General features: G+C 30.9%; 1 protein-coding gene across 1 annotated transcript in view; it reads right to left on the bottom strand.

Annotated features, from left to right (window-relative positions):
* The window catches only part of LOC111639453, a 76274-nt gene that overhangs the window by 39789 nt on the left and 20765 nt on the right, over positions 1–15720 (bottom strand). The window contains exon 3 of the mRNA XM_023385343.1: positions 4721–4886. Coding sequence (XP_023241111.1) covers positions 4721–4886 — 166 coding nt within the window. The remainder of the gene's footprint in view (positions 1–4720; positions 4887–15720) is intronic.

Here is a 15720-nt window from a genome sequence, read left to right as displayed (position 1 = left end):
ATAAACTCGTTCATTTCTGTTGTCCATTTCATCCGTTGGCGTGGTTTTCCAGCCTTTGTGGTCTGTGGATGCATTGCCACAGAAACACCAAGGCTAGGTTGGTTCCTCACATCTGTTGAGGGCATTGCAGTAGCCATGCTTGGGCCGGTGCTGCTTTCGCCACTGTAACCAAGGGAGACTGCGGCCTATTTTTCGAACATGAGCCTCTGCCTAACCCACGAACGCAGACCTTGTTAACCCAGGCGACATCTGAGCCGGTATCACACTTTGATCTGGTTACTACCATGATAATTATCTCCACAGAATGTGGGCGTGGTCACTCTTAGCTTCATTTCGCCCCATAGGCCTTACTGGCATGGGTGTCCCTATCAGGAGCTTGTGCTCCAGCCTGCATTGCTCTATGGTTCAGTAACATTACTGGGCTCTTCCACCACGACCAGGTGGTGACCACGAGAGAGTTATTATTATTATGTTGGGTTTAGTGAGTTATACTTGGTACACACCAGTGGCTGTGTACTATGCCAAACCAGAGTCAAGGCATAGCAACCAAGAAATAAAATTAAATAAGTGTGTCTGTGTCTGTATTCAGGAATTTCCTAACAATTATTATTATTATTATTATATAATAAAAATTTATGATAGCCATATATAAATTATAAATATGTTTGTTAAAATAAATCAGTTTATTTAGAATATAATTTTAATATAAAGTATTATATCAGTCATATAAATAAAAATAAAACTATAAATATAGATTTTTAGGACAGCATGTTAACATGTTCATTTTTAAAAAATATATAACAATATATTAATTCTTATCTTTTTTTTTTCTTTTTTGAAAGTAAATTAAAACTATTCTGTAGTAAAAAAATAAAAGAAAATGTAGCAAAACATTTAAAAATTAATGATTAATAGTCTCTCTACAACTGTGTTGGTTTGTCATCATTTGATTAAGCAATTAATGAAATTACCATAATCAATTTTTGATGATTTTTGTGATGAAAATGCCAGTAATCTTGTCAAAAGTAGTTTACAGCAAGAAAATATGCCAACATAAAGTTTTTTCATTTTGCTAAGTCAAATAAATTTGTAATCCCACATAACATAATGTACAAACTGATTATTTTTTCTTTATGACAGACAAAATTTTTAAAAAACTGATAATAAAGCAGTCAAATATTTATGCAGAATAATTATGTCAACAAAAGGAAAGTTTTGTATATCTTAATGGACACCCATAATAATGTCTAAGTTGAAAATATTTTCTACATTGATTGTCAATATTTATTTATTTGATAAAATGTCCAGGACAGTAAGTACAGACTTAGAAAATTTATAAAAAAAATTCTTAAAAGAGACAATCCAAGTGTCTTCATCTTGTCCTTTATCACTACTCAGGAAATAACAGTTTCAGGTTTATTTCCTAAAATCTGAATATCGAAGTTACACAATGCATATTTTAAATTGTATTCTTATTTCACAGTTAATACTTACATAATATCTACTCTAACCATTGCTCTTACACTTGAAATCACTTTGCTGCCTTTTATTACATCTTCACAATGATGTTTAATATCATTTAATTCTTCATCAATCAAATCCATTGTCTAAATGAAAGATATATAGATATTTTATACATAATTTTCTGAACAGCATTAAAACATTATAAACAAACTTTCATTAAAAAAATTAAATTTTATAAAAAAAAATCTATTCCTATAATAGTAGTAATTATTTCCTAAAATGGTAAAGTCTAGTGACAAAACTAAGAATTTATTATTAAATTTTATAATTTATTCAAAATAAGCTTTAAAAGAAATTTTCTTAATCAAATCATTAATAGCAAAAACATAAATTATGAAAATATTCAATAANTCATCGATATACAAGCGCGTTGTATCTCTACATCACTTTGGTTTTGGTATTCGCTAGTTTAATCTTATTTTAACTTTAAAAATACTGCATTTCTTAATATTTAATATTTTCTTAAGTACAATAAGAAAAATTATTAAATAATAATAAAACGATTTTACTATTTTTTCTCATTGTACGATTAATTTCATTACATTCCGTGATTGTCATTGCGGAATCGAAAAAGGAAGGTTGCCTGTAAAACTGAGTTTTGCATTAATGCGTTTATTGTTTTTTGAATATTTTGCATGCGAAAATGACTTGAATATTATTTTCCTTAAAATATTGGGGAAATAAGGTAGGTTGCAGAAGTAGGTTGTACAGAAACTATTTATCGCACATGTACTGTAAATGAGCTTCAAAATAAATAAATAGATAAATAAATAAAAATAAATTTTATCAAACGATGAGATCAGCCGATTAATTGTATCATGTACAATATATTATACCGTCAAGGAAAATACTGTAGGTTTACGGTAAAATAAATTTCATTTTTCAAAAGTTAAACTTTCGCCGCTAATTGCTGTTGTTATAACTTTAATACGATCTTCTAACGACAGCACTTTGCATTTCTTTCATTTATCGGACAATTTCGAACAAACTGAAATGAATGTCCTTTGTTGCTAGATTAATTCATTAACACCTGAACCTAATTTCAAGGGTGGAGAAGTGCCTGAGATGGGTTTGAACAAGAGTTTAGACTAATTCATTATATTAGGAGGAGGAAAACGTTGTTGAACAATAATTTAGACCAGATATATTCGCGGAAGTGGTTGCTTATTACAGTTGTTGTATGTTGTTTCGGACCAAAAATCGATGCCCGCGGTCGTGTTACACAGGTGGTTGTTTAATACAGGTAACTTATACGAAGACTCTATGGATAAACTATTCCGTGCCAGAAATTTTTGCCCGTTTTGACAGGTGCCCTTCAAATGCAGGTGGTTGCCTAAGCAGTTTTCACTGTATTTTGGTTTCATTTCATCAAAAAGTATTAAATTTTATAATAATACAGTAATTACATTTTTTTTATGATAAATTTATATACATTATTAAAAGCACACTAAAATTTTAAATGATTTAAGCTTCAATTAAATATTTGTATAAACTAGTGACTGCATCAATTTTTGTCTTTTCTTTGAAACAAAAAATTATTGTTTTCTGTTATGTAAAAAAATAAGTTTCTTAAGTTTTTCTACATCCATTTGAATTTCCTGTAAAATAGGCTATCTTATAATTTTATTTTAAGGGCACATTTCTTAATTATTTTTTATAATTTATTTGTTATCTTTTATTGTTATCATATTTTGTATATCTGCTAAATAGCCTTNGTTTTTTTTTTTTTTTTTTTTAACTCTTTCTGCCCTGTGGGCACTAAGAGGACCTCTTTTTGTAAGCACATTATGGATTCAGCTTCAGCCAGGCCCACAATGGGGCTGCTGAGTGGTGAGGAACGGGGCCCAACACATCCGAACAGACCACCCCCGAAAAATTCCTGGGGATTTTTTGACCTGTTCGGATTCAAGCCTGGGTCCCCAGAGTGGTAGGCTGCCATCTTGACCGCTCAGCCATCCGGCCATCAATAACTAAAATATTAATGATGACATTCAAAATTAAATAAATGATTAAATCACTCATTTTATTCAAATCTAAGTATTTTAGTAATATAAAGGATAAAAAAGTATTATTTCTTTGAAAGGTTACAGATGATATTACTCAAATTATATTAATAAGAAGTAAATACAGAAATTTGTCTAAATAAAATTCCAATAGAAGTAAATATAGTATAATTATAATATACATATACATTTTTTGTAGCATATATATAAACAAAGATGCATAAAAATTAAGATAATTCCATCAAATTACATGAGTTTGAAAGGAATGAATGAGTAAATATTTACAAATAGAACAATTTTTCAATTTATTTTATGCACAATATATAAACTGAAATAATAATTTTTTAAAATAATTAATAAAAGAAAATTAATTGAAATTTGTAGAAAAAATGTATATATATAGCGTAAGAAAAAATATTTTCTTTTAACAAATTAACTGAACTATATTACAAAAGTAATGAAAGTTAAAGACTGAACTTTTTTGACCCTGAATGAACACACAGAAAACAATTTTAATTTTTATCTATTTATTAAAATTTATTTATTTATTATTATTATTATTATGTTGGGTTTTGTGAGTTATACTCGGTTCACACCGGTGGCTGTGTACTATGCCAGACCAGAGTCAAGGCATAGCAACCAAAACAAAACTAAAATTAAATAAGTGTATCAGTATGTGTGTCTGTATTCAGGAATTTCCTAACAATGTGGCATGTATTCAATATAGTGGCTTTCTGTAGTGTGATGTATGTATTTCTACTCAATTGTAATGTTCTCAGGCTTTTATGTAGTGTGTGTGGTATCACACCTGTACAGGAGAGAACAACAGGTACAATAACTACCCTATCCATCCTCCACAGATGCCTTATTTCCTGGGTGAGTTCTGTGTACTTGTAGTGCATGTGTTTTGTACATTGTGAGTGTTTGGAATGGCTATGTCTATAATGTATGTGATTTTATTGCGTTTGTCAATGAGTGTAATGTCTGGTCTGTTGTGATAAATTGTTTTATCTGTGATTATGGCTCTGTCGTAGTACATTTTGTGCNTATTTTAAGGAGAATATACTTTCATTGCAATAATTATTAACTATATTATAAGATAATTAATTATCATTCAGTAAATTTTTCAACAGTGACAATTGATAATAATTGTAAAACACTTTTATTATAAATAAAAATTATGAATAATTTACCTGTGGTTTTTCTATATATTTTTTGCATTCTTCATCACATATTTTTGTTAAACGATCTAACAGTCTTTCTGAAAGATATTTACTTTTAAGTTCAATAAGCAATGGCTGCATAGGATATTTTTCAGGAAACTGGATACAAACAGTTATTTGTTTATGTTCTGTACATCTGAAAAAAAAAAATTAAATTTGTAAGTTTCAAATAAGTGAAAATTTCCAAATATATATATATATACGTATGTTTAAAATAATTTGAATTTTCTAATTTAAAAAGATAAAAATTTTTATTAAATTTCAATTTATTTATCTTTTATTTATTTAAAAATTAATTTAATTTCTTACTCACATTCATAAGTTCAGTTTTAAAAATGTTCAGCATATTATAACATATGTTATTATTGCTATTAATATTTTTGAAATTAAATGTGTTTTAACATCTTCAATTATATGTAGTATGATCCAAAAGTTCGGGGACTTGGCTTAAAATTCCTTACCTTAAAAAGTTTATATTGCCGATGCACAACCACCTTCAAAGTAATCACCTTGGGCAACGATACACTTTTGCCAGCGCTCATATAACTTCTGCAAGCACTGCTGGAAGCCATTTTTTGAAACCTCCCGTAAGGCCTCCAGCGATGCTGCTCTCACCTCATCTGATGACACAAAACGGTGCCCTTGCAAATGCTTTTTCATTGATGGAAACAAATAAAAATCACACGGGACTAAGTCCGGTGAATAGACAGGGTGTGGAAGCACATTGATTTGAGATTTGGCGAGAAACTGTGTGACCATTTGGGACCGATGCGCAGGTGCATTGTCATGCAAAAAGTACCAGTCTCCACTTCGCCAGATCTGCGGCTGTTTACGACGAATGGATTCCCTCAAACAACGTAAAATGTCTAGATAATTGAGAGACCAACTCAACATTTTCCTCGTTCCGTGAAGTCGAAGGTTGGCCAGAATGTTCATCATCTGCGATGGATTCTCGGCCCTCTTTAAACCTTTGATTTCACCATGGTAGAATCACCATACACCTTTCTCAGCAATTTTAAAGTCTTCATAGATGTTTTACCTAAACGCTGACAAAATTTAATGTTGCAGCGCTGTTCTTGAAACTCCATTTTTATTACATCGCAAAACAAAGGTAACTATCTCCAAAAAAAAAAACAACAGTACTCGCGGTTTAATCATGTTACATGGGCGAAATCAACCTGAATACGTAGGGGTAGTTTGATAGAATCCATTTCATACGCTGTAATTTTAAATACATGCTTTGGTTGTCATACATCACTGCAGTCCCCGAACTTTTGGATCGTACCACGTATTAGAATCATTATTATATTGGGTTTAATGGGTTATACTCAGTTCACACTGGTGGCTGTGTACTATGCCGGACCAGAGTCAAGGCATAGCAACCAAAATAAAACTAAACTTAAATAAGTGTGTCAGTGTCTGTATTCAGGAATTTCCTAACAATATGGCATGTATTCAATATAGGGGCCTTCTGTAGTGTTATGTATGTATTTCTATTCAATTCTAACATTCCCAGGCTTTTGTGTAGTGTGTGTGGTATCACACCTGTACAAGAGAAAACAACAGGTACAATAAGCACCTTATCCATCCTCCACAGATGCCTTATTTCCTGGGCCAGTTCTGTGTACTTGCTAATTTTTTCAGTGCATGTGTTTTGTACATTGTGAGTGTTTGGAATGGCTATGTCTATAATGTACAGTAGACCCCCCTATAATGCTTAGATACATATGNTTATTGTTATTATTATTATTATTATTATTATAAGATTACTTTATTTCAAAATCATATAATAGAGGACCTTTTAAGCCATATCACACTGTAAATATCATCTTCAAAAAGGAATTTGACAGGGCAACAAATTCAATAAATATTTTTCAATTTTCTTGCATAAAATATAATGTTTATAGAAATATACTGATTATAGCAAAACAACAAATGTGAAAATATTTGTATACAGTACGAAATTTCATTATCAAATATAATAAAATTCAAATTAGGTTATTAATTAAATATCATAAAAAATATTCATAAATAAATAATTAGGATAATTATAAAAATAACCATACCATGATAAAATGCTCTATTGTTTCAAGCCTGCAAAAGCATGAATCTGAAATACATTCAAATAATAACAGTAAGAAATGAAATCAAATGGTAACAATCTGATATTAAATAAAAGTACTTTACCTATTTGACAGAACCAGTTCAAGAATAATTATGATTTCTAAATAGCTGTGTCTATAATATATTTAAATTGTTTGATAAACTTAAATGAAAATAACAATTTAAATTAGTTTTATTTTTATACAGTAGAGCCTCGATTATCCGACCCCCGATTAACCGACACCTTGGTTAACCGACCATCCTAGTCGGCAAATTTCAAATGTCCGCTAGTGATGTGGCGCTACAATATTTGGCTATGTCTTGGCTACTTTAATATTATTTTTACGTGTTTTAGCTGGCAACACTCATTCGACCATGAAAGGGAGCCAGTATTTAAACGAGGCTTAATTTTCTAATTTTTAACGATACAATAGCGACGATTATTATTTTAAAAAATTTTTGTTAGGCTTAACATCGATGAAAATTCAACGCGAAGTAGGTTAATAGCGATACACTAATATACTAATTACATGGGATTTAATAATATACTACACTAATAATGGATTTTTTCATACTTTTCGGTTATCCGACCAACCCCAGTCCCCAATTGGGTCAGATAATCGAGGCTCTACTGTAATTTCAATTTTTAATAACTTTTATTAGTGATAATTTAATTTTTATCAGATGATTTAAACGTTTTACTTTGAATATTTTTCACAATTTAAACTGTTAAGCCAATTCAGTTAATAAGGCTCAAAACATTCAAGTATAAATATATGTATCTGCAGTATTATAACAGTAACTAAATTTTTATCTGTTCAGTATCTCAAAACTACTATGAACTTTCATTTTGTTATTAATCAGTATTTGTTAGCATAATATATAAAAGTATTGATACAAGATTATATATGTTTGAATTTCTTTTATATACTATTAATCAAATGAAACCTTTAAATATGATAAAATGTGTAACATTGCAAATATAATGCTGTAATTTATCATAAAATATTTTATTTTATAAAAATTATAACAATGTTCTTGAAAATATTGTATAACCAAACAGTGATTAATTGCAAAATTAAAACACTTATGAATATTTTTCAAAATGAACATAATGTAGTACTGTATACATAATACATATTATGCAAAATAATGCATTGTATTTATTACTTTTTCTAATCCGTTATAATTGCATTTTTAACAAAACTATTTTTCTTGATATACTTCCTGCTGTTGGAATGTTTTTCTCAAACCTTTCTTAATTATAATCTCAATGATAAAATTATTACAATTCTCCTGTAACAACACATGATGAATTGATATAAAATATGTTCTTTTTTTATGAAATATTTAATTTGTCTTTTATAATAAATAATAAAATTTAAAATTCGTCTCCATTTGATCTTATATAATAGCAAGGTTGCAGCTAAAGTTTTCAATGTGAAAACGTGTATGTTGGACGTTCAGCACCACCTTCCTGTAAGTCTAGACAATGGCGTTTGGAATGTCAGTGGAATCATGCTCGATGTTCCAAATGCCATTGTCAAACTTCTAGGCTTACGGGAAGGTGGCACTGAATGTCCGACATATACGTTTTCATGTTGAAAATGTTGGCTGCAACTTCTCTAATCTTGATTTCAATCTACTTTACATGATTCATAGAAAAGTCAACCAACTTTAATATCCAAAAGCATTACAAACCTATTATGAATACAATAAAACATTTCTGATAGAAAATGTATGATGCTTAGGAAATAAGATCTCTTTATATACATTTCATTCTAAAAATATCAAATCTTTTAAGAATAATATCATTTGTAATTAAAAATTATTTATTTTCATTCAGCAGTCAAAAATTATGCTGAAAAAACCAAATGTTTTGGAGTTTCTCACAAAATATTCTTGATTTTTTTCTAAATTAAATCCATTAATGATAATCATATTTCATTAATGATACTGTCAAATTTATTTTTAAATAATTTATATACAGAATAATAAAAATAGATTCATATCTATCTATCTCTCTCTCATTCTTCCATTTATGCTTTGTCATCTTTATTTTCAGTTTTATTTCATATTAATGAGATCCAAATATCTCTAGACTTAACATCTGCACCTAACCGTGATCAAATTCCTGTTGTTCATTTTATAAAAATGTACAACCGTTTCATTCTTTTCATCTTATTTGTTTAGCTTTTTTTTTTTTTTATAATCAATAGTTATCTTCTTTCCCACCCAAAAAACTACCCAATTTTTATACATCTGTATCTATTTCTTCTTCTGTAGCTGACTCACTTTTCAATTTTTTTTTATAAATAGAACATATATTTATATGGATGAAAAATTTTAATATTTCTTTCTGATCTAATAAATTTATCAATAAATATAGCAGTTTCTATATTCCATGTTTAATTCAATGGCATAGCATTATTGAAGATATGGAAGCTTTACCCTGGAAATATTGTAATGTGTACTGATTATTGATACTCTAATATTAACTGTCAATAGTCTGTGGATATGTTGCAAAAAATTCTGACAAAATTAAATTTATTAATTCTACTGAGTAACTTGCCACTTGGGAATGCTTTTAGAATATGCAGTCATTACCTAAAAATGAACTAGTCTAAGTTAGCAGCCCTGAATCACACATGCACGAGTAAAACTAAAACCTGTACATCCCAAGATTTCCTTGGTGACTTAACCATTCACTCTCTGATTTCGCATAAAATGTTAGTATACTTATGTATAAATAAATAATTCTGCCATTATTCATTCATCTTATCCAGTAACCTTTCATTTAAAAAAGTTTACCAAATAGCTTTAAATTTAAAAATTTTTCCAACGATATTGTCCTGGACCCCTTTTTGGGATAACTATCTCCATATTCACTGCTGATACAGCTCAATCTACAAATGGGGAAATACCCATGTTCCTATTTCTTGTCCTCTATAACTTCACCTTCATGAAAAATGATACTATGCTAATGGTTTAATTCAATATTTAATTAAATATTCCCACCCACACTTATAAAAAAATAGAACAAGAAATATATTTTTAGAATATATTTTATTTAATATTAAAACTTTACTCTTAAATAGTTATTACAAAATATTTTATTTTATAAAAATTATAACAATGTTCTTGAAAATATTGTATAACCAAACAGTGATTAATTGCAAAATTAAAACACTTATGAATATTTTTCAAAATGAACATAATGTAGTACTGTATACATAATACATATTATGCAAAATAATGCATTGTATTTATTACTTTTTCTAATCCGTTATAATTGCATTTTTAACAAAACTATTTTTCTTGATATACTTCCTGCTGTTGGAATGTTTTTCTCAAACCTTTCTTAATTATAATCTCAATGATAAAATTATTACAATTCTCCTGTAACAACACATGATGAATTGATATAAAATATGTTCTTTTTTTATGAAATATTTAATTTGTCTTTTATAATAAATAATAAAATTTAAAATTCGTCTCCATTTGATCTTATATAATAGCAAGGTTGCAGCTAAAGTTTTCAATGTGAAAACGTGTATGTTGGACGTTCAGCACCACCTTCCTGTAAGTCTAGACAATGGCGTTTGGAATGTCAGTGGAATCATGCTCGATGTTCCAAATGCCATTGTCAAACTTCTAGGCTTACGGGAAGGTGGCACTGAATGTCCGACATATACGTTTTCATGTTGAAAATGTTGGCTGCAACTTCTCTAATCTTGATTTCAATCTACTTTACATGATTCATAGAAAAGTCAACCAACTTTAATATCCAAAAGCATTACAAACCTATTATGAATACAATAAAACATTTCTGATAGAAAATGTATGATGCTTAGGAAATAAGATCTCTTTATATACATTTCATTCTAAAAATATCAAATCTTTTAAGAATAATATCATTNAGTCACAAATAAGTTAATAATTACACTTCAATAGATTGCTTCTAAGTTATTGTAAAATTATATATAAAAATTGATTTTATAATTGTGGAAGACCCCTGTGATGGGGTTATCATGAATCCGATATCCTAAAGTTGAGATTGACACTCCCTTAATTTAGAAGGAGTTGTCATTCAGGATGGCAAGAAGGTGTAAACAGCATATGTGGATGGTGACGTTAGACACAGAGGCATGAACTCCATTTACAATTTACACCCATTTATTAATATACCAAAAAGCATCTTACACAAAACAGGAGACTGCCTTTGTTCCTTAAAAACAAATCCGATGCGATACCGTTGTCCAAATAGGATGTGATGTTCGTATGAGGATACAGTTCCAAAGTTCGTCACTTCTTGTCAGTGAATCAGAGTTCTGAACAGACTGTCCACTGGTTGAGGATGCAAAGCACACAGTTGTCAGTTCTTGTATCCAGGATCAGAGTTATCTGTCCCAGCCAGAGAATTGTTCCATCTTCGGGAATCCCTTGTGGTTAACTTAATGGGACAATCTCTGTTCTTAGTGAGGCAAAAACTCAACAGAAAAAAAGACCCCCTGTACTTGAATTCGAGCCTCTTAAAGGTTTTGCATCCCTGATTGGTCATGATCTCCATCCTATACCCTTCTGATTGGTCCCAAGATTGTTGCCAGGGCCAGTCAAGACAAAATTTGGAGAATGGACACCTGCCATAATTGTTTATTGAATTCTGTTGTGAATCCACTATAATTCAAAGTCAAGCATTTTTACCCTGACTGTAAATACCCCCGATTGCACCCGTGTGACAATTTAGCAATTATACATCCTATTTTCCTGTTTTCGTGATCGTTGGAGAAATTGGTCAAATTCCTGATCTGTTCTCTCATGATACTTTATTTATCAAACACATTTTAATTGAAACAACTTTTCTTTTAATTCAGATTTTGGTTGAGGTTTCATCATCTGGTCGAGACCTCACATAATATTAATAGAGATAAAATAATTATTATTTAATAAAAACGTTAACTCCTTGATAAAAATTTGAATTTTCGATTTTATGAGTAAGTAAATATTTAAACTGTTAACATTTAATGATTAGTAATTATAAGTAACAAACTGAAAAATTCATTTGAACTAAGCATTTTTATTTCAATGAAACAAAATATCAAAATATCACTCATTGCTAAAAATTGTTTTGTACCAGAGGCATTGCAATCAATGAAACTTCATTAGTATAAATGTAATGATGATGATAATAGGTGATTAAATATCATAACAATGGGACAATTGCCTGTGGAACAATGATATAATTTAAAACAATCTGTAGTACTGTATGTACTAAAGGTTGGCATACTTGTAGCATAGTTGGGCATGGAGACATACAGGTGTGAGGCCCAAGCAAGACTTAAGCTCACGTGTTAAAAATTTAATAAAAGTGTCAAATAAGGGAATCACACTTTGATTCTAGTGCTTGTAAAAGAAAAACTGGAAAAAACAAAACAAGATACAAATAAAATTTGGAAGGAATCAAATTATTAGTTGAGAGTAAAAAACATTTTTTTAAATATGCTTAAAAGGAGATCTAGTGTGGAGATTATGTGTCAGACTTACAAGTTTGAAACAATAGTTAAATACGAGCAGGAGTTTCAAAGTGCAATTAATTTCTCTTGATCAAATAAAATGCAGTGTCGAATTTGACCCTTCGTAGCCTGAAATGGTCCGTTATTTACCTGGATACAAGAAACTGAACAATCAGAAAGCGAGAGGTCTGGGGAAAGAATCCTTTAAAAGACTGGATCTCAAGGACAAAGGCAAACTTTCCTCTGTCTCATGTTGTGAGTCATCTGACTAGTCTTCAGTGCTCTATGTACGGACTCTTCATCCCTAACTTCACCATTCTGTTTTGGACTGTTTTGGGTTGACACTTCATCACTGGACTTCCCAATACTCATAGAAACATCTCAACCAACCGCTCTGGGGCTATCGACTCTACAGATCAGCTCCAACAGTTGATGAGACACACTATAGAATGTAATTAGAATGTAAGATTTAGTGTAAATAAATGGGTTTATTTGTAACTGCAGCTATCTGCCTCACTTCCATTCAACCCCACATCTGATAAATCCTAACATTTGTTTATCCCCAATTCAGCAACTTCACATAGGCACTGTACACTCTTCTCTAACAGATTTGTCCACAGTTGTTGCAAGTCTCTTTCCAATTTCTCATGCTCATAGATAGCTGAAGATTATCCTATCTGTTTTAAAAATGTTTGTTGGATGAAGACTAGGCCAAGAACATTTGGCAATATGATGGAGATTCCTGGAAACCCCTAGCTGCAGGCCCCAGACATTATCTTGCTGAAAAAAAGACTGGAACCCTGCCATATAAGGCAACACACAAGAACAAAATTTTCCAAACATACCACTGTACTATCAATGTCCCTCAATATCTTACAATATAGCATCCCAGACTAGCAATCCAACAGTAGAGACATCTCTCAACAGTACAGATAATAATGAAGCACTTATCAGTGGTTCTCTACACTCTAACACAGTGGTCATCCATTTTCAAACAACTTAGATTCATTGCTAATGATGATATATTGTCATTCCATAGCAGTGCTAGCTTCTCTGTTATGACACACTGCAAATGAAACTTTTGAGGTGATAATGGCAAGACATGTTGTGGTTGCCGTGCATGCAAATTTGCCCCTGTTATTCATCTGTCAATGGTATGGAAACAGACAAGATTCTGAAGGAAGGCTTTCCTGTCTTTGAATGGTGAACAAAAGATGCTGCTGTAACTATTCATGCGTATCTTACAATCAAATGATTAAGATGATCTCTCCTGGTAATCTATCTGGAACATATAGCTTGCTTGCTATGTACAATGGAACATCGCTTAACAAGTACCTCTGATAACAAGTAATTCACATAACGAGCAAAACAAATTGTAAAAAATGACTCACTTAACAAGCGACATTTCGCATAACAAGTGACGAGGAGAGGGGAAGTCCTGGATTACGTGTATGCTTCATCAGTCTGTGTTTAGCACTTGTTCCGCTAGCATCTTAGTGTCACTTGTGATCACACATTTTTCCAAACTTGCATTCAGACATACTACATATAAACATCAACAACCATAGCCCGTTATATAATAAGCATGCCAAACGATTCATGCCTTTACATAGCCACATTCTTGGTCTATGTAAAGGCTATAATTAAATATTAGAAATTAAATAATTTGACTAGAGGTAGGCAGTTATATTGCCATCTCATATTAAATTTAATGACCAATTCCAAATTAAATTTCAATTTTTTTTTGTTTTCTGCAAATTAAATTTGCATTCCAGGTTGGTTTGTTCCATGCCAGAAGAAAATATGATAATAATTCACACTCCTTGACAATCGTATAATTTTCTTTGAATAAACATTATACATAAAATATTTGGGTATTTTTTTCAGTATGGAATACATTATCAGATTTTACATTAATTAATTTATATGGGAAAAATTGTTTTGCTTAACAAGTGTTTCATATTATGAGTAAGATTCTGGAATGAATTATGCTCATTAATTAAGCGAGGTTCCACTGTATATGTATTTACACATATTCACTGCCCCAATACCTGCTCATAGTCAGATCAAAATCACCAGATGGCAGGCAATTTGGTGAAATGGTTGTCCTGCTTCCATTGTCCCAAAGATGAGCTCTTTCTCAAACTCTGTCAGTTGTATGTAATGTCTTGAACTGCATCTACAGGCATGCCTAGTACTAGTACTAGTTAAGGTTACATGGCTAACTACAATTTCATTCATTATGGCTTATTCTAAAGAGAAATTGGCTGGATGGTGGAGTCAGTAAAGGCATCAGCCTCTGCTCTCATGCTCTGGAAGACCAAATCCAGGCCAAGAGTCCCAAAAATTTTTCATGGACAGTCTGTCCTTAATATGTAGGGCTCCACCATCCAGCTGTCCCATTGTGTGCCTGAAAAAAACAGGGTAGAACAAGAGACAAAAATTAAAAAAGAAGCCTGAGGAAAAAAATTTACAATCTATATCTATATCTATATATATATATATAAAAATGGACGTGTGTGTCCCTATATTTCACTTTTCCACAAAAACTACACATTGCACATGAATGCTGTTTGTATATGGTGGTAGCCCCAAGTCTCCATTCATGCACTATGGGGGTTGCGTCTCGATAGCTATAAGAGTGTGGGAGATATGGGACTGAAAGCGGTTAAATGTGGTTTTCTATTTCGAATGTTATGTTCAAATTTGTTCGAATTCAATTTGAACAATATTCGAATTTGAATTTGAACATAAAATTCGAATATTGGTTCGATTATAGAACGATTGTAAACGTTCCAGAAACATTGAAAAGAGTTTGTTTGACTCTACGTGAACAGGAGACGTTCAGAAATAGAATCAGGACCAGGTCTCTAATTAGTCTGGAAACGGGGAACCTAATTCTTGCATTCTGTGAAAACGGATAAGATTGGATATAATATAATTATCTTAATCTTCACTATCGTTACTTTTTGCCCACAAATAAAAACCCAGCGATGCAGGTCCTTGCAGCTAGATTCTAGATTACTTAGAAAAACAGTCTTTTTTATATAAAAACAACTATATTACATACAAATGTACGAACAAATAAAAACCCAGCGAAGCGGGTCCTTGCAGCTAGTTTAATATAAAATCAGCTTCTTTAGTTTTAAAAAGAACAAAATTAAAATGTAACCCAAAAAATTTTAAACACACACATATATATATGTGTAAATGTTTAAAATATATATATATACTAGCTGCAAGGACCCGCTTCGCTGGGTTTTTATTTGTGGGCAAAAAGTAACGATAGTGAAGATTAAGATAATTACATTATAGCCAATCTTACCCGTTTTCACAGAATGCAAGAATTAGGTC

The sequence above is a fragment of the Centruroides sculpturatus genome, unplaced genomic scaffold (genome assembly GCF_000671375.1).
Source record: "Centruroides sculpturatus isolate CEXI.00-Female unplaced genomic scaffold, Cexi_2.0 scaffold1037, whole genome shotgun sequence".
Taxonomy (NCBI): Eukaryota; Metazoa; Arthropoda; class Arachnida; order Scorpiones; family Buthidae; genus Centruroides; species Centruroides sculpturatus.
Note: the sequence above shows the minus strand (reverse complement) of the source record. Positions and strands in the feature narration are given on the sequence as shown.